At 43.9% G+C, this 22,743-nt stretch overlaps 1 protein-coding gene across 1 annotated transcript; it reads left to right on the plus strand.

Annotated features, from left to right (window-relative positions):
• Positions 1 to 1,633: 1,633 nt before the first annotated feature.
• On the plus strand, positions 1,634 to 20,638 carry LOC122014752 (acyl-coenzyme A oxidase 3, peroxisomal-like). The gene is made up of 13 exons (XM_042571153.1): positions 1,634 to 2,204; positions 17,790 to 17,907; positions 18,002 to 18,109; positions 18,224 to 18,396; positions 18,469 to 18,568; positions 18,694 to 18,768; positions 18,865 to 18,995; positions 19,114 to 19,249; positions 19,325 to 19,444; positions 19,521 to 19,667; positions 19,742 to 19,846; positions 19,971 to 20,072; positions 20,207 to 20,638. Exons 1-13 carry the CDS (start codon positions 1,735 to 1,737, stop codon positions 20,456 to 20,458), a joined length of 2,037 nt encoding a protein of 678 aa, XP_042427087.1. The 5' UTR covers positions 1,634 to 1,734; the 3' UTR covers positions 20,459 to 20,638.
• Positions 20,639 to 22,743: the final 2,105 nt, after the last annotated feature.

The following is a 22,743-nucleotide window of genomic DNA, read 5'->3' on the forward strand; positions in this document are numbered from 1 at the left end:
AGTTGAAAGAGAGTTTGTAGGTTCAACTTACAAGTTGCAAGAACCAAACAAAAACTAAACAAGAACTAAACAACACAAAACAAGTACTAAACAACAACTAAACAAGAAATTTTAGTTGTTGTTTAAAAATCAGAGAAGTCTCAAGATAGTCTGCAGCTGACAAGTGGGGGTTACATATAACCAGAATAGACTTCAAACAACATCAGTAGGATAATTGATGTTAACTGGAATGAACCTATGAAAACTTATGTTGAAGCAGGGTGCAAACAATGAACTTGATTGCCTAAAGGAAGATGCAATTGCTGTCACAGAAGCAGCAACCAAGAGTGCTACGGCTTTGGATGACTCTTTTTGTGAAGAAATGTGCTTACTACAATACCTAACCAAGACCTAACCGACAAGACCTAACTGACAAGATCTAAACAAGAGCTAAATAAAAACTAAACAACAACTAAATATCAAGAACAAACCAAAAACTAAACAGAACCTAAAACAATAGGGCAACCCATTGATGACAAACTATGGGACGACAATTTGACCAAATCAAAGTTGATCAGTTCTAGCAATCTATAAGATCAGTTCAAATTGACCAAATCATGATGCAACAATTGCTAACAGTGTATAAGATCATACCTTTTCCAAGAAGCCGAGTCGGGATCGTCGTAGAGAAACGTCGCTAGAAGGCCTGAGCTTCGTGTGCGCGAGGGGGAGGATCGTCGCGGAGAACCGGCGCTAGGTCGCTGCGAGAGGGAAAAGCTCGTGTGTGTTTGCGAGAGGAGGAGCGACGAAAGGCTAGGGTTTTGGTGTTGTTCGCGAGAGGAGGAGCGGCGAAAGGCTAGGGTTTTGGTGCTGTTCGCGAGAGGAGGAGCGGCGAAAGGCTAGGGTTTCCGTGTGTGTTCGCGAGAGGAGAATCGGGAGGGTTTGATTATACTCGAGGGTAGATTGAAATTTGATAAATCTATAAGATTATTTTTGTCACAAAGGGTAAATAGTGAAGGGTAATATTGTCTTAAATTTTTGGTTAACCAGGGAATCAAGGAAAACCCCAGGTTTATGGGGTTTTCTGATTCCGGCTATATGTCCAAATTGCTGATGTGTCAGGATTCTATCATAACTTAGGAATCATCAATTATCAAAACCAAACAAGGTTTTGGTTGATAACCTTGGATAGATAATTAAGGTTATCAAAGATAATCCTGAACCAAATGCACCATGAGATATATCATACCCATTGCAATGATTACTAAAGCCACCACCTTTCAAATCTTATGCTAATTTTCTGCCACTTATATTTATGATTATTTTCAAATGCTTAATTTAGTTTACTTCTTTATATTTCGTATCTTCATTTCCTCCCTTTATAACTATTATTCGTTTTAAACTATTATATTATTTTTTAATAAAAAATATATTTAAGAAAAATTGGAAATAAGTAATGCACATTTATTGTATGCATGTAAATGTTTTTCGTCTTCATTCTATTTATGTCTACTATTTATGTCGTACATTTTAATTTCATATTTGCAGTAAGTATTCAATTTGTTTAAATACGAATTTGGAAAATGAAAATGGACCGTGGAGATATTTTTTTGTCAATATTTGATTTTTTCCTTCCTCTGGTCAAATGCGCGGCCGTTGCTCTTTCTTCCCACAATAAGCCGCCCACCCACAACGCACGCCCCTCTTATTTGACTCTTCCAAATCCTCCCTCCGTCCCTCGTCATTCCCGATCCGATGGATCACGATTCGTCCGCCCTACGACGCACCGCAGTTATCGCCGGCCACTTCTCCGCCCCCTTCTCCTCCTCTTCCGTTCTCGAGCCCTCTGCTTGTCTCCACTACACCCCTCCCGAGCTCTCGGAGAAACCGCCGGCCTTCAGCACCTCCGCGCTCCGCCTTCTCCTCGATGGCCACGACCTCGCTTCACGGGACTGGCTTTTCCAGATCATGGAGAAGAGCCCTCTCTTCTGCCCCCGGCCTCGCGGCGGCAGGACCTTCGTCGCGCCGGATTACAACCAGAGCAAAGAGCAGCAGCGCCTCGTCACCATGCGGCGGATCGAGTACTTGCTTCGCCGCGGCGTCTTCGACGGGTGGCTCACAGGGAGCGACCCGGAGACGGAGATGAGGAAGTTTGCCTTCCTCGAGTGCATTGGAATCTACGATCACTCACTCGTCATCAAATTAGGGGTCCATTTCTTCCTCTGGTTAGCTTCTTACTTTTTCTCTTCTTTCTTTCCTATTATTATTCATCATGTCCGACCGATGAATCACTGGTGAGCTGGTTAGATGGCCAACTTAATTGCCAATAGCTGAGTGACAAGGAGGACATCGATATGATCTAAAACCTACACAGGAGAAAAAAGACAACCAAAAAAAAAGTTAGGGTGATGGCTAGGGAGTTCTCTCAAGTTAGAGGAGGAAGATGAAGATTAGAGTTTGATATGTAGAGCCATGTATGCATATTCATACCTGGAAAGTTGTGAAGGATACTCTTTTATAGAGAAATCACGTACCTTTTTCTCTTTTTCTTTTCGCGTGTTTCTTATTTAATTCCCTAAATAATATAAGATTTAGTCCAGCCGTCAATTAGATTAACATGTTCTTTCCTTTGTTTTGATTTTTATGCTAGTTATTCCTTAAACAGTAAAGAATTAGTCACGCCATCGTCTTTTTCCTAAAATAACAAGATCAGTAGACTTTCTTCCCGTTTTGATTTTTCATCCCATATTACTAAGAAAACAAGAAGTTCGAGAGGCTAGTGAGCAAAGAGTCTCGAGAGAGTTGAGAGCCAAGAGTTCGAGAAGTTCATGAGCTGGGAGTTCCTAGTGGGTCGGGAGCCAAGGGTCCCGAGAGGGTTGGGAGCCAAGGGTCCCGAGAGGGTCAGGAGCCAGCAGTTCCGAGTGGGTCGGGAGCTAGGGATCCTGAGAGGGTCAGGAGACAGGAGTCCCGAGTAAGTCGGGAGCCAGGGATCTAAAGAAGGTAAGGAGTCGGGAGTCTCGAGTGGGTCGGGAGCAAGGGGTCCCAAGAGGGTCAGGAACCAAGGGTCTCGAGTGGGTCAGGAGCTAGAGATTCCAAGAAGATAAGGAGTTGGGAGTCCCGAGTGTGTCGGGAATCAGGGTCCCGAGAGAGTTAGGAGCCAGGAGTCCCGAGAGGGTCGGGAGCTAGGAGCCTCGAGTGGGTTGGTAGCCAGAAATCCCAAGTGGGCCGGGACCCAGGAATCCTGATAGGGTAAGGAGCTGGGGTCCCGAGTGGGTCGGGAGCCAGGGTTCCTGAGAGGGTCAGGAGCTATGAGTCTCGAGTGGATTGGGAGCCAAGGATCCCAAGAAGGTCAAGAGCTAGGAGTCCTGAGTGGATCAGGAGCCAGAGATCTTGAGGCAGTCAAGAGCCAGTAGTCCCAAGTGCCCAAGAGCCAGGAGTTAGGCCCTGGGAATGCCTTTGGAACCACTTTGACAGCTTCCTTATGTTGGGACCTTGACGTCCGCTAGAGGGGGGTGAATAGCGTCTCACCTAAAACATCGCTTCCTACAATGGTTAGTACACACAGCGGAATACAAAAATAAATACTAACAAGAGAAAGCAAGCTTAACACGTAGATTTAACATGGTCTGGAGATAAATCTCCTACTTCACGGTTGTCCGAAAGGTGGACGATCCCTATCCGTCGGTGGATGACTCCCCGGAAAACCTCCGGCTAGCTCAAACTCCTTGTCGGTGGAGAAACTTCGCCACAAACACTTGAATACAAGTATACCAATCACACAAGGGCTTGGGAGACTCTAATAGGCTTTAACCAAGCCTATTTTGTCAACTTTGCCCAAACACCCCGAGCTCTATTAAATAGAGCTCGGGAGGAAAACACAAGTGTTTTCCCGCCACCAATCGACTGGTACAACCACCAGTCGACTGGTCCTAAGTGAAATTCAACCGTTACAAGTCAACGGTCGACTACTAGTCAACTGCTACAGTGCACCAGTTGACTGCTACAGTAACTGCTACAATGCCGGTAGACTGCTACAGTATCGTTTGATTGCTATAGTACCTTTTGGCTGCTACAGCGCCGAACGACTATTTTCTCAGTCGTCGGGCACAGAAACACTTTGAGCTTTACCCCAATCAACTGGTCAAATCCTAACCCTAGGATTTGACCTCTGAGTACATTCACTCAGCACTCGTCCTTATCCAACCAACCTAAACCTAGCCTTATAACCTCTTCCATCAGCCTCACGTCCCTCGGATGTCTCTTCATCCTTCACGTCTTGCCTTCTAGAGCTTCCTTCGGCCTTATCCTTGTTGTCGGATCTTCCTTTGGCAAGAGGCTCCTCACCTCCGTGACTTCATCCATTGCCAAGTCACACTTGGACTTACGTTGCAAAGACTACATGCGTCAAGATTCATCCTTGGACTTTCCTCCTTTGCCAAGATTACACTTAGACTTTCTTTGTTGTACTTGTATCCTGCACACTCACAATGCATATCAAATACAACAATAAACCTAACTTAAACCTTTGCCTAAACATCAAAACCTAGGGCACCTAGATTGCTCAAACACCTTATCCTTCCATGAAATCTATATAGCATCCTATTGATCCTTATTCGGATTACAAGTTTCCTCTTCAAGTTTAGTCGAAGGAGGTGATAGTCCGACTGATTGGACAATTTTAGTAATCAGAATAATTCCCACCAACTTTACTTTAGCCACGTAGTAGATCCCTTGCATGTTTCCAAGGGGATTGTGGATTAAACGGCAACGTGACTATGTCATCATTCTCTTAAATGCCATCACTTCTTTTAAGCACGCCGCCTGCTTCATCTACCTTGATTCAAGAGACTATAATGCGTCAGTAATCCTCCGAGGTTACATCACATTAATGTGATGAGACTGATATCAAAGAAGTCCGCATGCCTTTTTTAGTAAGTAATGACTATCTTGGAATTTTTCCTCTTGCTTGCGAGATCACATGGTCACAAATTTGACCCGCCTTTTTGATAGCAAAGATCCAACGCTCCTTTTTAACAAACCAGGTTATATTAGGGTGAATAAGAATATTTTGTATTCTTATCGCTTTTCTTCACCGTTGCCTCTTCAGTTTCTTCATCTTCCTCCTTTGAGTTTCCTACATCCAGTAAGTGACTTCAGCCTCTTCTTACAATCCCTTTTCCTTCGCTCTGTTAGTAGTATTCTCGATGACTAGCGAATCTTCCCCCGCTTCCTAGTATAGGTCCGCCACCTCTAATTTTACTGAGACCTCTCTGGATCATCTGAGGATGTCTTACGAAATCTCAATCGATCACCTGTTAAAACTTCCGAATGACAACGACAGCTCTGGCCGCCCTCCTCAAGGCTTTGCAACCTTTTTTTTTTGCAGTCATATATTAAGTAGTTTGCATTTTCCTCTGGCTTCTTCATAGAAGTGTCCCAATATTTTCGCATCCCCTTATCCTAGCTTGGTCCCAACTCCTTCCGCATTCTTACGTTGGTATCGCATTCCACTTTCTCCCTGCTTTTTCCATTCCTTTTTTTATCCCAAAAAGATAGAGGATGGAGTTTTCTTTTTCTGTTCTCGCTCCGAGCTTAGTTTGGTTAAGGAACTCCCCTCTTCCCATAAGGGGTGGAAGCCCCAATTCTTCTTTGTCAAACACCCAAATCCTATCTCTTGGCCCACTCGTTGGCAATGGGAATTGGCTTCTCCAACTCTAAAGATTATCATCTGGAGCAAGATTACTTTAGCGTCTCTCAAAAGTGGCTTAGTTTGCAATTTAACAGTAGTGTTTTGCTTGAAGAGGGACTCTTGTACATGTTTGGTCTCATCTCTTTGACCAGTTCCCCTCATAGCTCCATTCGGTAAGATTTCTTATTTTTTTTAAATTTTTATGTCTAACTGAATGTTTGTTATTCTTTTCAGTTGACACGATGATGAAGGCATCCTTGAACAAGGTGATGAAAGCTCATAGCCGCCGAGTTGGAAGCGCGCCAAGTGGAGATTGTGGATATCACGGAGGTGACTTCGCAAGGGAAGCAGTATCAACCCCAGCCATAACCTCAATAGATAGCGCTCAACCAGTAGAAAAGGCTCTTAGCCCGATTGGGGAATCGGGCCCTTCTACGTGTCCTATTGTTCCCCTATTGACTTTGTGGTCGGAGGTTCCCCTCCAATTTCTAAAAAAAAAGCATTGCCCGTCTGGCCTTCTATTGATCAGGTAGGTACTTCCACTCCAACATCTATTACAGCTGATCCTTTGAACCGTTAGTTCAAGGGGCCTTCCAATGGCCTCCATCCTCCCCTTGGCGCTCCCTTCCCGCTCACCCGGAACTCTAACCTCCCATTCCCCTCTCGAAGCAAGAACTCCTTCCATGAGAGCTAGCCCATCTCAGGCTTTCGAAAATTTGCCAGATGTTGATCTTCCATTGGAGCTTGCTCAAGATTTAGCCTCAGGTGAGCTTGGTGTTAATGTCACCCTTTATGGCCCAACAACCCTGGCCTAGAGGGATGAGGAAGTAGAAACTCTGAGCATGTCCATGCGGGATTTGGCAGACTCACTCATCCGACTGATGTGTATCCTGAGATCAACCAGGATCATCGAGATTTAAGGGCTCATATTGCTGAATTGGAAGGCAGGTTGCGGCTCCCTCCCCAGATGTCTTGGCTGCAACTCACTAAGAGGTAGTCAATGCCTAATCAGAGATTGATTGCTTGAAGTGCTTACAGTCGAACCCTACTGCTGACCAGGTGACCATTTCTTGATTGAGGAGAGGGATATATAAGTTAATTGCCGAGAGGATTGGCTTGGCACATAGCGTCAGTTAGTTGCAGGTGTAGTTGAGAGCTAAATTAGAGGCTATGGCAGCTAACAAAGTTGTTATTAATGCCGAGTTGGACGCTAGTTGGCAAGAGCTAGGAAGCTTAAGGGTGGAGCTGAGAGCCACTCAAGAGGAAGCGACATCAAATAAGGCATTTGTGGAAATTCTTCATGGCAATTTAGAGGCCACCTATATTGCTGTTGAGGATGCCGGAGCTGAGGTGCGAAATCAGGAGGTCTCTTTAATGGAACTGCATTGTGTAGGGGCTAGACATGCAGAAGAACCAATTGTAGAGCTAAGTATCCCACTTGCAAGAGCACTAAGCAAGAGAGGATGAGTGTTGGGCCATAAAAAAAAAGAAGGAATTCCTTCCATCAGAGGAATTTTATGATATGGTCAACACTCATTTTGTCCGATTGGTGCGTCATGGGATCGACGACACCTTAAAACAATTGGTAAAGAGTGGAAAACTTATAACAAACTCCCTCCTTTCAATCATTGACCTCCTGAAAATTAATGAGAGTATCCCGAAAAAGATACACCACTAACCTCTAAATATATATTTTGTAAATCTTCTGATGATATCAATGAAAATTCTTAGTTTACTATGTTGATCCTTGTTTTGTTATAATGGCACCAATGATCTCGATCTAGCTGGGAGGATCTCGACTATGAATACGCTCAAGTTCAGGAAAATTTGGGCCCCTTGCACAAAGTGGAGTCCACTGCCGCAATCGAGAAGATCTCGATCTCGACTACGTCCAAGTCCGGGAGAATTTAGGCCCTGAAAAGGACATGATGATATGATATTCGCTCGACCCTTGTACGAAGAGGAGTCCGCTACTGCAACCGGGAAGATCTTGACCCCGACTACATCCCAGTTCGAGAGAATTTGGGTCTTGAAAAGGACACGACGATACGGTACTCGCTCGACCCTTGTACGAAGGGGAGTCCACTACCATAGCCGGGAGGATCCCAACCATGACTACGCCCAATTCTGGGGGAGTTTGGGCCCTGATTATGATACATCGATACGGTACTCACTTAACCCTTGTACGAAGGGGAGTCTGCTACCGCAGTTGGGAAGATCTCGACCCCGACCACGTCCAAGTTTAGGAGAGTTTGGGCCTGAAAAGGACACGACGATATGGTACTCGCTCGACCCTTGTACCAAGGGGAGTCTACTACCACAGCCAGGAGGATCTCAACCCTGATTACATTCAAGTCTGGGGAATTTGGGCTTGAAAAGGACATGATGGTACAAAACTCGCTCGACCCTTGTATGAAGAGGAGTCCGCTATCGAAGCCGAGAGGATCTTGACCCTAGCTACGTCCAAGATGGGGGGTACTTGCTTGACTCTTGTACAAAGGGGAGTTCGCTACTGCAGCAGGGAGAATCTCGACCCCGACTACGTCTAAGTTTAGGGGAATTTTGGCCTGAAAAGGACACAACAGTACGGTACTCGCTCGACCACTGTACAAAGGGGAGTCCGCTACCGTAGGTGGGAGAATCTCGACCCCGACTACGTCCAAGTCACGAGATTTTGGGCCCGAAAAGGACACGATGATACAGTTCTCGTTCGACCCTCGCACGAAGGGCAGTCCGCTACCACGGTAAACCTATTTTAAAAGAAGGAATAGGCTATTTTATTAACAATAATAAATACTTGACATTGATATACCTTTGAGACATTTTTAAAGTCATAAAAAAGCTTAGGTATAATAAGGATTAAGAAAATTAGTGCTCCATAGTCGATCGAGATTTTTACCATTCGTTTCTTCTAGATAATGGGATCCTAAGTTTAACTTGCTAATTACTTAAAAAGGTTCTCCCCATTATGGCTCCAGTTTACTCACATCTTCTACCAGCTTGATTTTTCTCCAGATTAGATCACCTACTTGGAATGTACGAGGGATAACCCTTCTGTTATATCTGGTGCACATACGTTATCGATGCGCTTTAAGATGAGTGGCTACTCGTTCTCGAGCCTTGGTGATTAAATCAAGATCAAGAAGTCGTTGTTCACAATTATCTGACTCATAAGTGCTTCTTCAGATGGATTCTTCTTCAATTTCTATAGGACAATTGCTTCTCCTCTATAAACAAGATGAAAAGGGGTCATTCCCGTGCTCTCTCATTGCGTGGTCCAATAAGCCCACAAAATGGCAATTCGTTATGTTTTTTATGCTCTCTCATTGCGTGGTGAGAAAGGTTATGATGATTTTGACAAGGAATACAGGCTGTTTCAAATCAAGCAGTGTTGGCTTTGTATTAATGGCTAAAAATATCCAACTAATAATATCTTTCAAGTGAGTGTCCTTTCTCCTACATGATTTCCGTAGATGTCCTCATGAACTTCCTTCATCACATATTCTACGTCTTCAAGACCAAGGCACTTAAGGAGACGACTTAAGAAAAATCTCTGATACAACATGTCCTCTACTAGAGTAAAACGAGGAATTCTTCTTTTGAACAATCGAGCTTGTTCAGGGTCACCAGGAAGGACTCCTTGCTTGAGGTAGTTGATAATAAGTGTTCTCCCGTCACCAGGTTCATTTTGGCTTAAGTCTTGTTCAATATGGGAAACTAGTAGAGTTTGAGACATACATTTATTTGTTTTCCATCCTATCAAGGTACTTGCCAATTTTGCTAACTCATATGCCTTTTGATTATCTTCTCGAGGGATCTTTTGCAAGGTAACTTCGTGGATGTCACTTTTAATTTCTAAAAAATACCCGCGTATTTTTGTAATTGAACATTTTTAATTTCAAAACTTCCCTCTAGTTGCTAAGCTATTAATTGAGAGTCTGAATATATAACCACTTAGGAAGCCCGACCTCTTTAGCTGCCTGAAATCCTGTGAGTAAAGTTTTATACTTAGCTTCATTATTAGATGCCTGGATATCTAATCAGACGGAAAGCTGGAGCACCTCTTCTCTAGGAGAGATTAATAAGATATCGACTCCACTACCCTGCTTGGTAGAGGAACCATCCACAAAAGTTTTCCAAACTTCTGTTCCCTAGTCGGCAATTTCTGTCAAAAAATCTGCCAAGGCTTGCATTTTAATAGTTGTTCGTGGCTGATAGTGAATATCGTATTCACTTAATTCAGCAGGCCACTTGATTAATCTGCCTGAAGTCTCAGGGTTAGTTAATACCCGACCCAAGTTACTATTAGTAGAATTAAGGTCTTAATCGTCGGGCTGCGAGAGCTAGTCCAAAAGCTAATTTTTCAAGGTTAGTATACCTGCTCTCGGCATCCTTCAATAAATGTCCTAAGAAATAGATAGGGTGTTGTATCCCATCTTCTTCACGAAATAAGACCACTGCTACGACTCTTTTTGATGCCGCTAAATATATCCACAACTTTCTCCTATCACTGGTTTGGAGAGTAAAGGTAGTCGAGATAATTTTTTTTTTAATTCAGCAAAAGTTTCATCACACTTGGAGTTCCATTTGAACTTGGAGGCTTTCCTTAATATCTTAAGAAAGGTAAACTTCGATCTGCTGAACGAGAGATAAACTGAGAGAGTGTTGTAATACGTCTAACTAATCGATGTGTTTCTTTGAGATTATGTGGAGGCGACATATTCTGAAGGGCTTGTACTATCTCAGGGTTTACCTCATTCCTCGCTCGATCACGATGTACCAAGAAAATTTCCACTCGTGATCCCGAATAAACACTTACTAGGATTAAGCATTAGCCCATGTTGCCAAAGCATACAACATGTTTCCTCAATGTCTAATATCAACATTGATGCGGTGATAAAGGAGGCCCACTAAGTGTGGGTAAAAGGAGGAGACCCTAGTCCCTCTCAAGCTTCTGTTGAGTGGACTAGGATCTTGGCTTGGGAGGAGGAGAACCGAAACAACGCCGCTTGGGAAGAGATTGGAATGATCACTGGTGGACCGACTAGCGTGACTCAAATCGAGTAAGAAAGTTGCACTCTCGGCGCCTAGAAATACATATTGTCGGTAGCAAAGAAAAAGTCGACGGGCCTGAGATAAATTTTAGCCCTCGAGACCTAGAGGGAGTGGAGATCTCTCACGACGATGCCCTAATCATCCGAGTGGTAATAGTTAATTATACTATTCATTAAACATTTGTTGATACAGGAAGCTCGGTGAATATTATATATATTCAAGAAAGCGTTCGACCAGTTACAGATGGACCGAAGTAAATTGCAGCTAATGACGACCCCACTCTATGGGTTCACAGGCAATGAAGTATTGCTGATCGACCAAATTTGGTTAGCCATTTCGCTTGGAGAGGAGTCGCTCAAGAAGACAAGGATCACAAACTTCATTGTGGTGGATGCGTCATCCACCTACAATGTAGTGGGCCAACCTGCCCTTAATGAGGTCCGAGTGGTGGTGTCTGCTTCTGCCAGAAGATCAAGTTTCCTGTGGGCAACAAGGTGGGCGAAGTAAAAGGCGATCAGCTGGTCGCTCGGCGATGCTACGTTGAGATTATCAAGTCCGAAGCAAGAGCCGCACGGAAGGCCCTTCGCTTGGAAGTGAACACCATCAGGGAAGAACTTTCCACATTGGTCTACGAGGAAAAGGAGGAAGTCCAGATTCATCTCAGCCGATCGGAGGACACCACCTTTATCGCTGCCGACCTGACAGAAGAGAAGAAGAGAGAGTTGGTCACCTGCCTTAGGCGAAATCACAATGTGTTCGTCTGGTCGACCCACGAGCTCCCGGGCATTTCGCCAAGTGTAGCTCAGCACGAGCTTAATGTCCGACCGGACGCTCGACCTGTGAAATAGAAGAAGAGGGACTTCAGTGCAGAGCAGAACCAGATCATCTGGGCGGAGATAGAAAAACTGCTTGAAGTCGGTCACATCCGCGAGGTTCAGTTTCCCAGTTGGCTCTCCAATGTCGTGCCAGTCTCCAAGCCAGACAACAAATGACAAGTTTGCATCGACTTTTGTGATCTGAACAAGGCTTGGCTGAAGGACTTCTATCCCCTACCTGACCAGATGGTCGACTCCACGGAGGGTTACGAGCTGATTTGCATGCTCGACGCATATCAAGATTACCACCAAGTGTCGCTCGCCCGGGAGGATCAAGAAAATGTCAGCTTCATCACTGTTGACGGAACTTATTGTTACAATGTCATACCGTTCGGACTAAAGAATGTCGGCGCCACCTACCGGAGACTGATGAACAAGGTGTTTCGACGCTAGATCGGCCACAACATGAAGGTATATGTCGATGACATATTAATAAAATCTCTCCGAGCTGCTGACCTTTGTGCAAATATCGAAGAAACTTGTCATACTTTGAGGGCGTATGGAATAAAGCTGAACCTGAATATGTGCCTGTTTGGAGCAAGAGTGGCCGCTTCCTCAGATACATCATCACCGAACGGTGAATTGAGGTGAATCCAAGCAAAGTGAAGGCGTTGTAGAACATGCCCCCGCCCCGCAACTTGAAGGAGGCCCAACGACTGACCGGACGGATCACTGCGCTATCAAGGTTCATCTCCAAATCGTCCGACAGGAGTCATCCGTTCTTCAAGATCTTGCGCCGAGCAACTAAGTTCCAGTGGGACGCGAAATGCGACAAGGCGCTAGAAGAGCTCAAGAAGTACCTTACCTCCTTGCCTGTATAGCCAAGCCCATTGCTAGCGAGCCACTAATGATTTACTTGTCATCCACCAAGTATGCGGTTGGCTTGGCGTTGGTGCGCCAGAATGATTTTGAGCAACAACCTCTATATTTTCTAAGTCATCTATCAAAAGATGCAAAGTCCCGCTACACTTGTCTCGAAAAATTGGCCTACGCGTTAATACTCGCCGCTCGGGGACTTCGTCCGTACTTCCTATCACATCCGATCGTCGTGATGACCAACACTGCCTTGGGAAAAGTTCTTCTTAACCCAGAGGCATCCGGATAGCTGATCAAATGGATAACTGAGCTGAGTGAGTTCGACATACAATATTAGCCCAGGACGGCGATTAAGGCCCAGGCCTTAGTAGATTTTGTCACTGAGATCCAGAACGTCGAGCCAGACGCGACTTGGAAAATATACGTAGACGGATCATCCACTTGGCAAGGTAGTGGGATTGACATTTTCTTGATTTCGCCTCGAGAGGACAGGATGCAACTGTCCGTGCGGCTAGACTATCGAGCTACAAACAATGAAGCCGACTACGAGGCCTTAATAGCCAGCTTGCAAGCAGCTCAGCACGTCGGAGCTACAAAAGTCATCATCCACTCGAATTCTTAGCTAGCTGCTCAACAACTATTGGGGACATTTGAAAGATGCAGCTCCCAACTCAAACTATATGTAGAAGTTTTTAAGAAGTTAAAGGCAAACTTCTAAGAAGTTGTTATACAGAAGATCGCCCGCTGGGACAACCAGATCGATGAGTTGGCTAAGTTAGCTAGTTCATGGTCACTGATCGTGATAGAGCAGCTGATCGAGCAAGTCTCACTGGTGGCGCACATCGATAGGATGGATGGAATAAACTTCTTGAGCGACTGGAGAAGCTTGTTGATAGAGTTTCTCCGATCGGGTATCTTTCCAGCCGATCAGGAAGAAGCTCGCATGTTGAAAAAGAGGGTCGGATGGTTCACTCTGATCGAAGACCGATTGTATAAAAGAGTTTTCTCAAGGCCGTTGCTCAACTGTGTCGTATCGAAGGACGTCAAGTACATCCTTCAAGAAGTACATCAAGGCTCCTGCGAAAGTCACTCGGACGACAGATCGTTGCCCCAAAGATCCTATTGGTAGGATAATTTTGGCCCACACTGCAAGAGGATGCCGCTCGAACGGTGGCCACCTGTCTGTCGTGTCAAAAATATCACAACATCCAACACCGACCAACCGAGGAGATGAAGGCATCCACTGTGTCTCGTCCGTTCGACCAATGTGCATGGATATCATTGGACCATTTCCAATGACGACCGGTCAGCGAAGATTTCTGCTCGTCGTAGTAGAGTACTGTTTAAAGTAGTTGGAGGTCGAGCCGATAACCATGATAACCGAACACATTGTCATCAAATTCATATGACAGAATATCCTATGTTGGTTCGGCATCCCTCGCCAGCTCATCTCGGATAACGGGAGGTAGTTCGCCGGACGGAGACTCAGGGAGTGGTGCGAGGGCTATGACATTGTGCAGGCTTTCACCTCAGTGGCCTACCCTCAGAGCAACGGCATGGCGGAATTCACCAATCGGAAGATCCTTAGAGGGTTACGGGGTCGGCTCGACCACACTGGAGGAAGCTGGGTCGATGAGCTCCCGAGCATCTTGTGGGCTCATCGTACTACACCAAGAGAAGCGACCGGCGTCACACCATTCCACCTGGTGTGCAGCGGTGAGGCGGTGGTTCCAGTGGAAGGTAGAGTAGAATCCGATCGGATACAGCTCTACGACGATGGAAACGCCGAGCAGAGACTCATGGAGCTCGACTCGATGGATGAAGCGTGGGACAAGGTCGCCGTCCGGCTGATGGCATACAGACAACACATGAAGCAGAACTACAATCGGAGGGTGATCCCAATTCCCAAGGTCATTTCAGGTCAGCGATGTGGTTTGGAAAAGAGTGAAGTCGGTCGACGACGCCACCAAATTGGAGGCTCCATGGGAGGACCTTTTAAAGTGATTCAGAAGTTCCGCTCGAGAGTCTACTACCTGCAAGATGAGGATGGGAGAAAGCTCGAGCGGCCTTGGAGTGCGAACCATCTCCAGCAATATAGGACCACGTGAAAGGTTTGTGGTTAAATCTAAATAATATTATATCAAAGTATGTCTTGTAAACACAGGTGAACGATGAATAAAATTCACAAGTATCCAAGATTCTTGTGCCGTTCGGCCAAGTTAAAAGTCGAGCAGTGACTATAAACCCTAATCTTCACCGACAGTCGAGCGGCGACTATAAACCTTAGTCCTCACCAACAGTCGAGCGGCGACTGTTAACTCTTGTCTTCGTCAACAGTCGAGCGACGACTATAAATCCCAGTCTACGTCAACAGTCGAGCGGCGACTATAAACTCTTATTTTCGTCAACAGTTGAGTGACGACTATAAACCCTAGTCTACGTCAACAGTCGAGCTACGACTATAAATCCTAGTCTACGTCAATAGTTGAGTGGCGACTTTAAACCCTAGTCTACGTTAACAGCCGAGCGGCGACTATAAACCCGCGTCTATGATGAATATCGGCTAAACGGTAGCTCTAAAACTAAGTCTACGACAAATAAATCCAATCGACGAGTATATAAGCTGAGAATAAGCCTGACAAGGAAACATGTTGCTCCTAGAAGCAACAATTCTCCTCGAAAATGAGGTCGTTCGGCAAGACTGGAGTGATTACTCCGACAATATAGCGGCCAGTACATCAACGATCGGGAGGGCAGGGAACCATACTTTGAAACTTTTCGAAAAACGATAAATGATTCATGTCCTACTCGAGCCAAGCGGCAATGCATTCATTAAAAAGTGCAAAACACAACAAATGGAAGAAACATCGAACGACGATGCATGAGTGAACACTGTAGAAAGCAACTAAACAAAGATTCGCCGAACGGACGATCATGCATTAACACTTTGAAAATGTTCTATACGGTACAAAGAGACGGTACAAAAAGAGGCAAGCTTTGCAGTGGGCGGGGATCACTCAAGGTAATCCAGCACGTCATCGGGCAACGACTCCGTTAGCTTGTCTCGATTGATGACCTTATTGGTCACTGACTTTGGGATATAGCCGCCGCCCTTCTGCTGGTCGAGTGTCCCATTAATAGCGAGGTTAAAGAGGCGGAGCGCCCGGTCGGTGAGCCGGTCATTGAAGGGGGTCGATCGGAGGTAATCCCGCTTTAGAATCTCGAACCGGCTAGACTCTGTACCTTGATAAACTTTCAAGGCCGTTTGGGAGGCCTCTAGCTCGGCCTTCATAGAAGCCAGCTCGGCATCCTTAGCGGCCAACTGCTCTTACACCGCTGCTTGCTCAGCCGATCGGGTATCCCACTCGACATTCAGAGTTGCCTCCACCTCCTTCAGGTTCTGAGCAAGGATCCGAGTCTTTTTGTTTTTGATCTCCAAGTCCTCAATGGCTCAGAGCTTTCGGGCGTTGGCCGAATTGACCTTCGCCTTAAAGGAGCTGGCCTTCTTATTGAGCCTTGCTAGTTGCGAAGCCTGCTCGACGCTCTTGCTCCTCTCCGCTTGCATCAGCTCGGAGCTTTTATTCAGTTCGGCCTTCAATTGGGTCGTCTCAGTAGTCAGCTTCTCAATGAATGCCTGAGCGACCTCTGATCGGTCGCTCGAAGTGCGTAACTGTTGGATTTCATGCTCCAGAAAGACTAGCTTTTGGCACATGACCAGGCTCTCGACCCAATACTACAGCAACAATAATATTGCAAGTATCGAACGGATGAAAGCAAGTAAATATAAAGGTAACATACGCACCTTAGTGGCCATCTGGGTATGGCTGTTCGTGAGCTCCTCCGGTGAGATGACCGCTGCGCGAGCTCGGGCATCGTCCCATACTTGTGCTAGTGGCACTTGAATTTGAATTTGGTGCCGGGGTGTGGGGGCGCGATGTCGCCCGAACTGCGTCAATCATCGGTAGGCAGAGGTGGATGATGGCTGTTATTTGTCTCTGACTGTTCGGGCCAGAGGGCTCCGAAGTCGCCTTGCCCGTGGACTTGGGCATTGGGGATGGTCAGATGGTGGACGCCTGTGCGGCCGGCGAGGATGGAGGTGGCATGTAGGCGATCGGTGGCGCACAGATGTTCCCCGAAGGCAGCTCGAATAGCGACGACGTCCGGTCGAATGACAGGGAAGTATGAAGCACTGCGGCTCCTTGCTCGAGAAGAGCGGATGTTGATGTCTCACCCCGCTCGGAAGCAGGGCGTGAGCCGGCTCGGGCGAGTGTTTGCTGGGCAGATATGGCGGAGCGAGAGGAAGCTTCCCCACAACGCCTCTTGTGTTGTTGCAGGGGTTTACTGGAAGTGGCCGACTCCGAAGCCACCGCGATTGGTAGCATTGAAGGCCTTTCTGGAGGAAGGTCAGTTGTAGTGGCTGCTGCCCCACTAGTCGCCGTCTGACTCGCTCCACCCTCGCTAACCGACGCAGGAGTCTCACTTGCTCCGCTATCGCTGACAGGTTGCAGGTCACGACTCTCTAGTTCGGCCACCCCTGCGGCGTTGATCTTGGCATCCGCAAGTCTGCTCTTGCCAGCAAAACGCGCCCTCAACATGATGCGGGCTGTAAAAAAGAAAGCAAAATTAGTTAGATTCAAAGATGAAGAGAAGAAAGAGCATACCTAGGTTGAACGGAAGCCGCGTTCGGATCGGGCTTAAGCCGAACACGTAAAGGACACCCTCCAATAGCAGCCAGTGAATGTGATAATTCTGACCGGCCAAGCCTGAGGCTACTTGGAGATAATCCGATCGGCTTCGGTATTTGCCGAGCGACGGTTGCTTCATCACTTTCATCTGTCAGTCGGTCGGGAAGTCTGGCCGCTCGGGAAAACGAACGAATATATTCATTTTTAATGAATATTTAAATTTATACTTTATATTTATTAAGCTTGTTTAGGCTCGATCAAAGCTCGAATAAGCTCGTGAGTCATGAATATATTCATTAAGTAAAGCTCGAGCGCGGCTCGATTATAAACGAGCCAAACTCAAACATTTAAGAGTTCGGCTCGACTTGGCTTGATTACACCCTAGATGAAAGTTACATTTATTCTAACTTTGAAGAAGAGATACAAAAAGATGCTGCGCCACCTGATGACCATTTACTCTCACTCAAAACAAGTCACTTTCTTTAATTACCAATTAAATGGATGTTTATCACACTTACTCTCTTTTGGCTTCTGTGCATGTTGTATTAGTTGTCATCCTGCTACCTTTAGATATGGTATTTGGGACAGTTGTTTTTTTGATGGGACGTATGGCTAATTTTGTTGCTCTCACCTCATCTGCACTTTTGAAGTAGTTTATTTTCCTTGTTACCCATTTTCCATATATTGCAGGGGAGGGGCAATCAAATTTTTGGGCACTAAGCGCCATCATGACAAATGGCTCAAGGCTACTGAGAAATATGAAGTTAAGGGTTGTTTTGCAATGACTGAGTTGGGGCATGGAAGTAATGTATGAGATATCTAAAATTCAGTCAGTTTGTTAAAAATAGTATATGCTCATAATAGTTTGTTGTCTGTTAAACCTGAGTTATTTAACTTTCAAGGTTAGAGGGATTGAGACAATTGCTACTTATGACACAAATACTTGTGAATTTATAATCAACACTCCATGCGAGTCAGCTCAGAAATATTGGATTGGAGGAGCTGCTAATGTAAGAAAAGAATAAGTGACATTTTTTTATGGTGGATAATAACTCTTTTTTTTGCTTGAAAAAAATTATACATAGTTTCATCACCGTGTTGACATTTTAACCATTCATGCACAGCATGCAACACACACAATAATATTCTCTCAGCTCCTTATAAATGGAATCAACCAAGGGGTTCATGCTTTTGTAGCAGAAATTCGAGATGCAGATGGGAATGTTTGCCCCAATGTTCGTATAGCTGATTGTGGACACAAGATAGGCTTGAATGGTGTTGATAATGGCAGGATCTGGTGAGGACAGAAATTTAATTGATAGTGTGTTGATCAGCTTTAGAATTGCTAGTTAATGTCTTTTTCTTGAAGGTTTGATAATCTTAGAGTACCTCGGGAAAACTTGTTAAACTCTGTGGGTGATGTATTGCCTGATGGGCAATATGTAAGCTCTATAGAGGACCCGGATCAGGTTAGAAAAACAGCTTTGACAATCATATTTTCTTCATATTTTGAACGTTGTGAAGTACCTTTCTTTAGTTTATTTCTTGAATAGATGATGATATTGGTATAAAATAGTTGACATTGATATTGCAGAGATTTGCAGCTTTTCTATCTCCGTTGACTTTTGGACGTGTGAATATTGCAGTTAATTCAGTTTACATATCAAAGGTGTCTTTGAGATGCTATTGACGTTTATCATCTTCTAAGTATTATTATTTTTCCTCGATAAAAGGCTGAGCAATTTTTGCCTTTCAATGTTACTAGGTTGGTTTAGCAATTGCCATAAGATATGCTTTGACAAGGAGAGCTTTTTCTATCACTGCGACTGGCCCTGAAGTTCTGTTGCTGGACTATCCTACTCATCAATGGCGTCTCCTACCTTTAATTGCAAAGACGTAATTGCTTTAACTATTTTGGTTGTCAAAATTTTGAAAAGATCAGCCATATATAATTATTGTGGAAATTGAGTTAAACAGATTGAATACTTGGTCGTGTGTTTTCCTCTACTTTCAGTTGTGCCATGAGCTCTGCAGCCAATTATTTGAAATTATTATACATTAAAAGAACGCCAGAGAAAAACAAAAGTATCCATATATACTCCAGTGCCCTCAAAGCTACACTTACATGGCACAATATGAGAGTGCTTCAGGTTAATGATCCTGATCTGCAGTTCCATTTCTTCTGTCATGCACTTTGCTAATTTAGATGTTATTGCTCGTGTCAGGAGTGCCGCGAAGCCTGTGGTGGGCAAGGACTGAAAACAGAGAATCGTATTGGTATTTTAAAAGGTGAATTTGATGTGCAATCTACCTTTGAGGGAGATAACTATGTACTGATGCAACAGGTACCATGCATTTATATTATTGACACCATCTAATTTTGGGCAAGTGCATTCTAGTAAGATTGGGATATTGAACCAGGTTAGCAAAGCACTTCTTTCAGAATACATTGCAGCTCACAAGAGGAAGAGTCCATTTAAAGGTTTGGGGTTGGAACACATGAATGACCCTCACCCAGTCATTCCAGCTAATCTAACTAGTTGCACGCTTAGATCCATCAAGTTCCAGGTAACAAGTTAGCCACTTTTTCTATCCTTCTCTGTTAAATCAAGATGATCTCAATGCCCATTTCAAATTTTCAGCTGGACCTGTTCCGCCTGAGAGAGAGAGACTTGTTGAGTCGTTATGCTAGTGAAATTTCACAACATCAAGCTCAGGGTGAAAGTACAGAGAATGCAATGCTCCTGGTGCGTTTTCAGCACTAGTTTTTTTCTCTAATCTTTTTTTTTTTTAAAAAAAAAAATGGGCTAGTTGGCTCTCTCATGTTCATGCGTCATTCTAACCATACTGAGCTTTTCCTGAATGCACCAGAGCTATCAACTTGCTGGCGAATTGGCAAAGGCCTTTGTTGAACGCACTATATTGCAAATATTTGTGGATGACGAGATGGCTCAATCTGACGGCCCGCTAAAGGTATATTTGTCATAGATTTATTAGCAAAATTTCTGATTTAATCATGATCAAAGCAATAAAAACGACAGTAATTATGTTTCATAAACTCTTTAGTCAGTGGCTGGCTGGTATTCTATAAAAAATTTCTTTTGCAGGATGTAGTGGGGCTACTCAGGTCCATGTATGCCTTGATCAGTGTGGAAGAAGATGCAGCCTTCCTCCGCCATGGCTACCTATCACTTGACAATGCTGCTGCTGCACGGAAAGAAGCTGTCAAACTGTGCAGTGAATTAAGGCCTCACGCCCTTTACGTGGTGAGTTCCTTTGGTATCCCCGATGCTTTCCTCGGTCCAATTGCTTTTGATTGGGTTAAAGCCAATTCATGGTCTACCCTTAGCAACGAATAGATTCACAAGGGGGCTGAAACCAATCATAAGACGGTCAATGGACCCTCCAAAAAAATAAAGAATAATGCGGCAAGTGTCTTATGATGTTTTATAATAATTAAATTATGGACTATTTTAGGGCATGCCCGAAATCTAATGTAATAAAGATTTTCGTAATTTTTATTTAGTATATTTTTTAAACATTATTTTCTGAAGTGAAGGGAATGATTTAATTTTAAAGTGAACAAGTGACCCTGGGTCCTACTGAATCGGACATTATAGAATATCTTAGGGTAACTAAACATTATAGATTCTAAGTAGCATCAAATAATTATGCATAAATGGAGCAAATACCCAAGTTAGATTAACTAATTAAAACGATTGTTAATAAATTATTTTTTTAAAACAAATTGACTTGATTAGTATACAATCATTGAAAGTCTACTCGGTAAATGCAGAATATGAGCAAGGAAATAAGAAAGACGAAGATATTTGAAAAATAAAAGCCAGAACAACGAATTCTAATATCTACTTTACAATTATCTTGTGAAAAAAAATATGACATTTTACCATTTTGCATACTCAAAGTTGGTATTACTCAAAATGTGCATCATATTTTGGTATTTACTAAAGCGTGCAATTTCTCAAAGTGAAATGATAAAATTGGACTTTTGTATGTTTACCTGAAATTGTGTGAAAATCTATTGGTGCAATTGATTGAAGTGAATGGGAGGTCCATCGCATAATTCCGATATAAAAGGAAGAGAGTGAAGGAATTCAAAAAGGAGATATGGTTTTGTGAAGTAGAGAACCTTCTTGTGATTTTGGAAGTTCAGAATGGAAAAGTGATTTGAAAAGAGATCTTTTTGATGTAGGTGGGAAGAATGAAAGGCCTTTGTTACGAGAATAAGGATGAAGTAGGATGGTGGATTAATGAGTTAGTCTTAAATTTAAATATAGTCTAATATATATAAAAAAAAAAAGATTATTGGTACAATTGATCTCTGGTCAAAACTCTGTGCAATTGATCTCTGGTTAAAGCTGACTAAGTGGATTAAACTTGATTGACCAACCTCAAGCTAACTTAGTATGAGTTTCGATGTTTGAGCGATATGGTGAGCAATATGGGATTAAGTAAGATGTCAAGTAGGTCAATAGTGACTAGATACTTAATGGTGGATAAATTCAACTAGATACTTCGTCTGTTGGTTAGATATTTGGAGGTCCTAAATATAATAAGGAGTTGACATTAGATGAGATGTCCAAGTGTGGTATAGTTGATCAGATACTTGACATGTAATGATAAGTCCAAATAAGTTATGATTGACCAGATACTTGGCATGCCAAGGAATTGACTTGAGATGAAAAGTCCAAGTGGTTTATGGTTGATTGAACACTAACATGGAATGAGAATTCCTAGTAGATCATGATTGATCAAACACTTAACATGTGAAGGAAAGTCCTAATAGATCATGAAGGATTAGACACTTGACATGAGAAGTGAAGTCAAGTGAGTTATAAATGATCAGGCACTTGACATGAGAAACGAAGTTTAAGTCGGTCAAAGTTGATCGGACATCTGACATAGGATGGATGGTCCAAATAGATCATAAATGATAATACCCTTGACATGTGGATGAAAGCTCTAATCGATCGGGGAGAATTGGATATTAGGCTAGTATAGAAAGTCCTAATAAATTATGAAGGATAAAAAGATCAAGCAAGACCGAATGTGTAGAATAGGAGAAGTCTTGGTAGGTTAAGAGTTACCGAATGTTAACCGTGTAAAGTCCCGATATAATAATAATAACTTTTAGCTAGTTGTAAAATTTAAAAATTAAAACTTTATATAATAATTTTTAAAATTTTATGATTGAAATTTATATCACTTATTTTTCTGACTAATATATATATATATATATATATAGCATAAGGGCATAGGAGAAATAAGGAGGAGGAGTGGGGGCATTTTAGTCATTGCACCTTTTGAGGGTTTTTGTATGAAAGGGGGGCACTGTTCATGAGGAAAAGCGAGAGGATTTGGTTCGTGCAGGGTTCCGCCGTCAAGGAGGGGCTTTCTTCCTCTCATGCGCCGATGCCGATGTCAACGCCAACCATCGACCGCTCCCCTCCTCTCCTCTACCTCCTTTCCTCCGGCCTCTTCACGCCAGCACCGTCACCAGGAAGAGGAGGTGGGGTTTTCTACCGCCGCCCTCGCAACAACGAAGGTTGGGGCCACCTCGCCGCCTCCGCCAGAGATCGCCAACACACCGGCAGTTCATATCCCTCCAAGTCGCTCCTGGACG

Source organism: Zingiber officinale, chromosome 8B (genome assembly GCF_018446385.1).
Source record: "Zingiber officinale cultivar Zhangliang chromosome 8B, Zo_v1.1, whole genome shotgun sequence".
Classification (NCBI taxonomy): domain Eukaryota; kingdom Viridiplantae; phylum Streptophyta; class Magnoliopsida; order Zingiberales; family Zingiberaceae; genus Zingiber; species Zingiber officinale.

What these genes read in the sequence shown, in the direction of transcription:
- LOC122014752 (XM_042571153.1), top strand. Translation starts at nt 1,735, where the DNA reads ATGGATCACGATTCGTCCGCCCTACGACGCACCGCAGTTATCGCCGGC. An exon ending in GGGGTCCATTTCTTCCTCTG is followed by an intron (nt 2,205 to 17,789) that starts GTTAGCTTCTTA and finishes CATATATTGCAG; the next exon opens with GGGAGGGGCAATCAAATTTT. An exon ending in ACAATATGAGAGTGCTTCAG is followed by an intron (nt 19,250 to 19,324) that starts GTTAATGATCCT and finishes TGCTCGTGTCAG; the next exon opens with GAGTGCCGCGAAGCCTGTGG.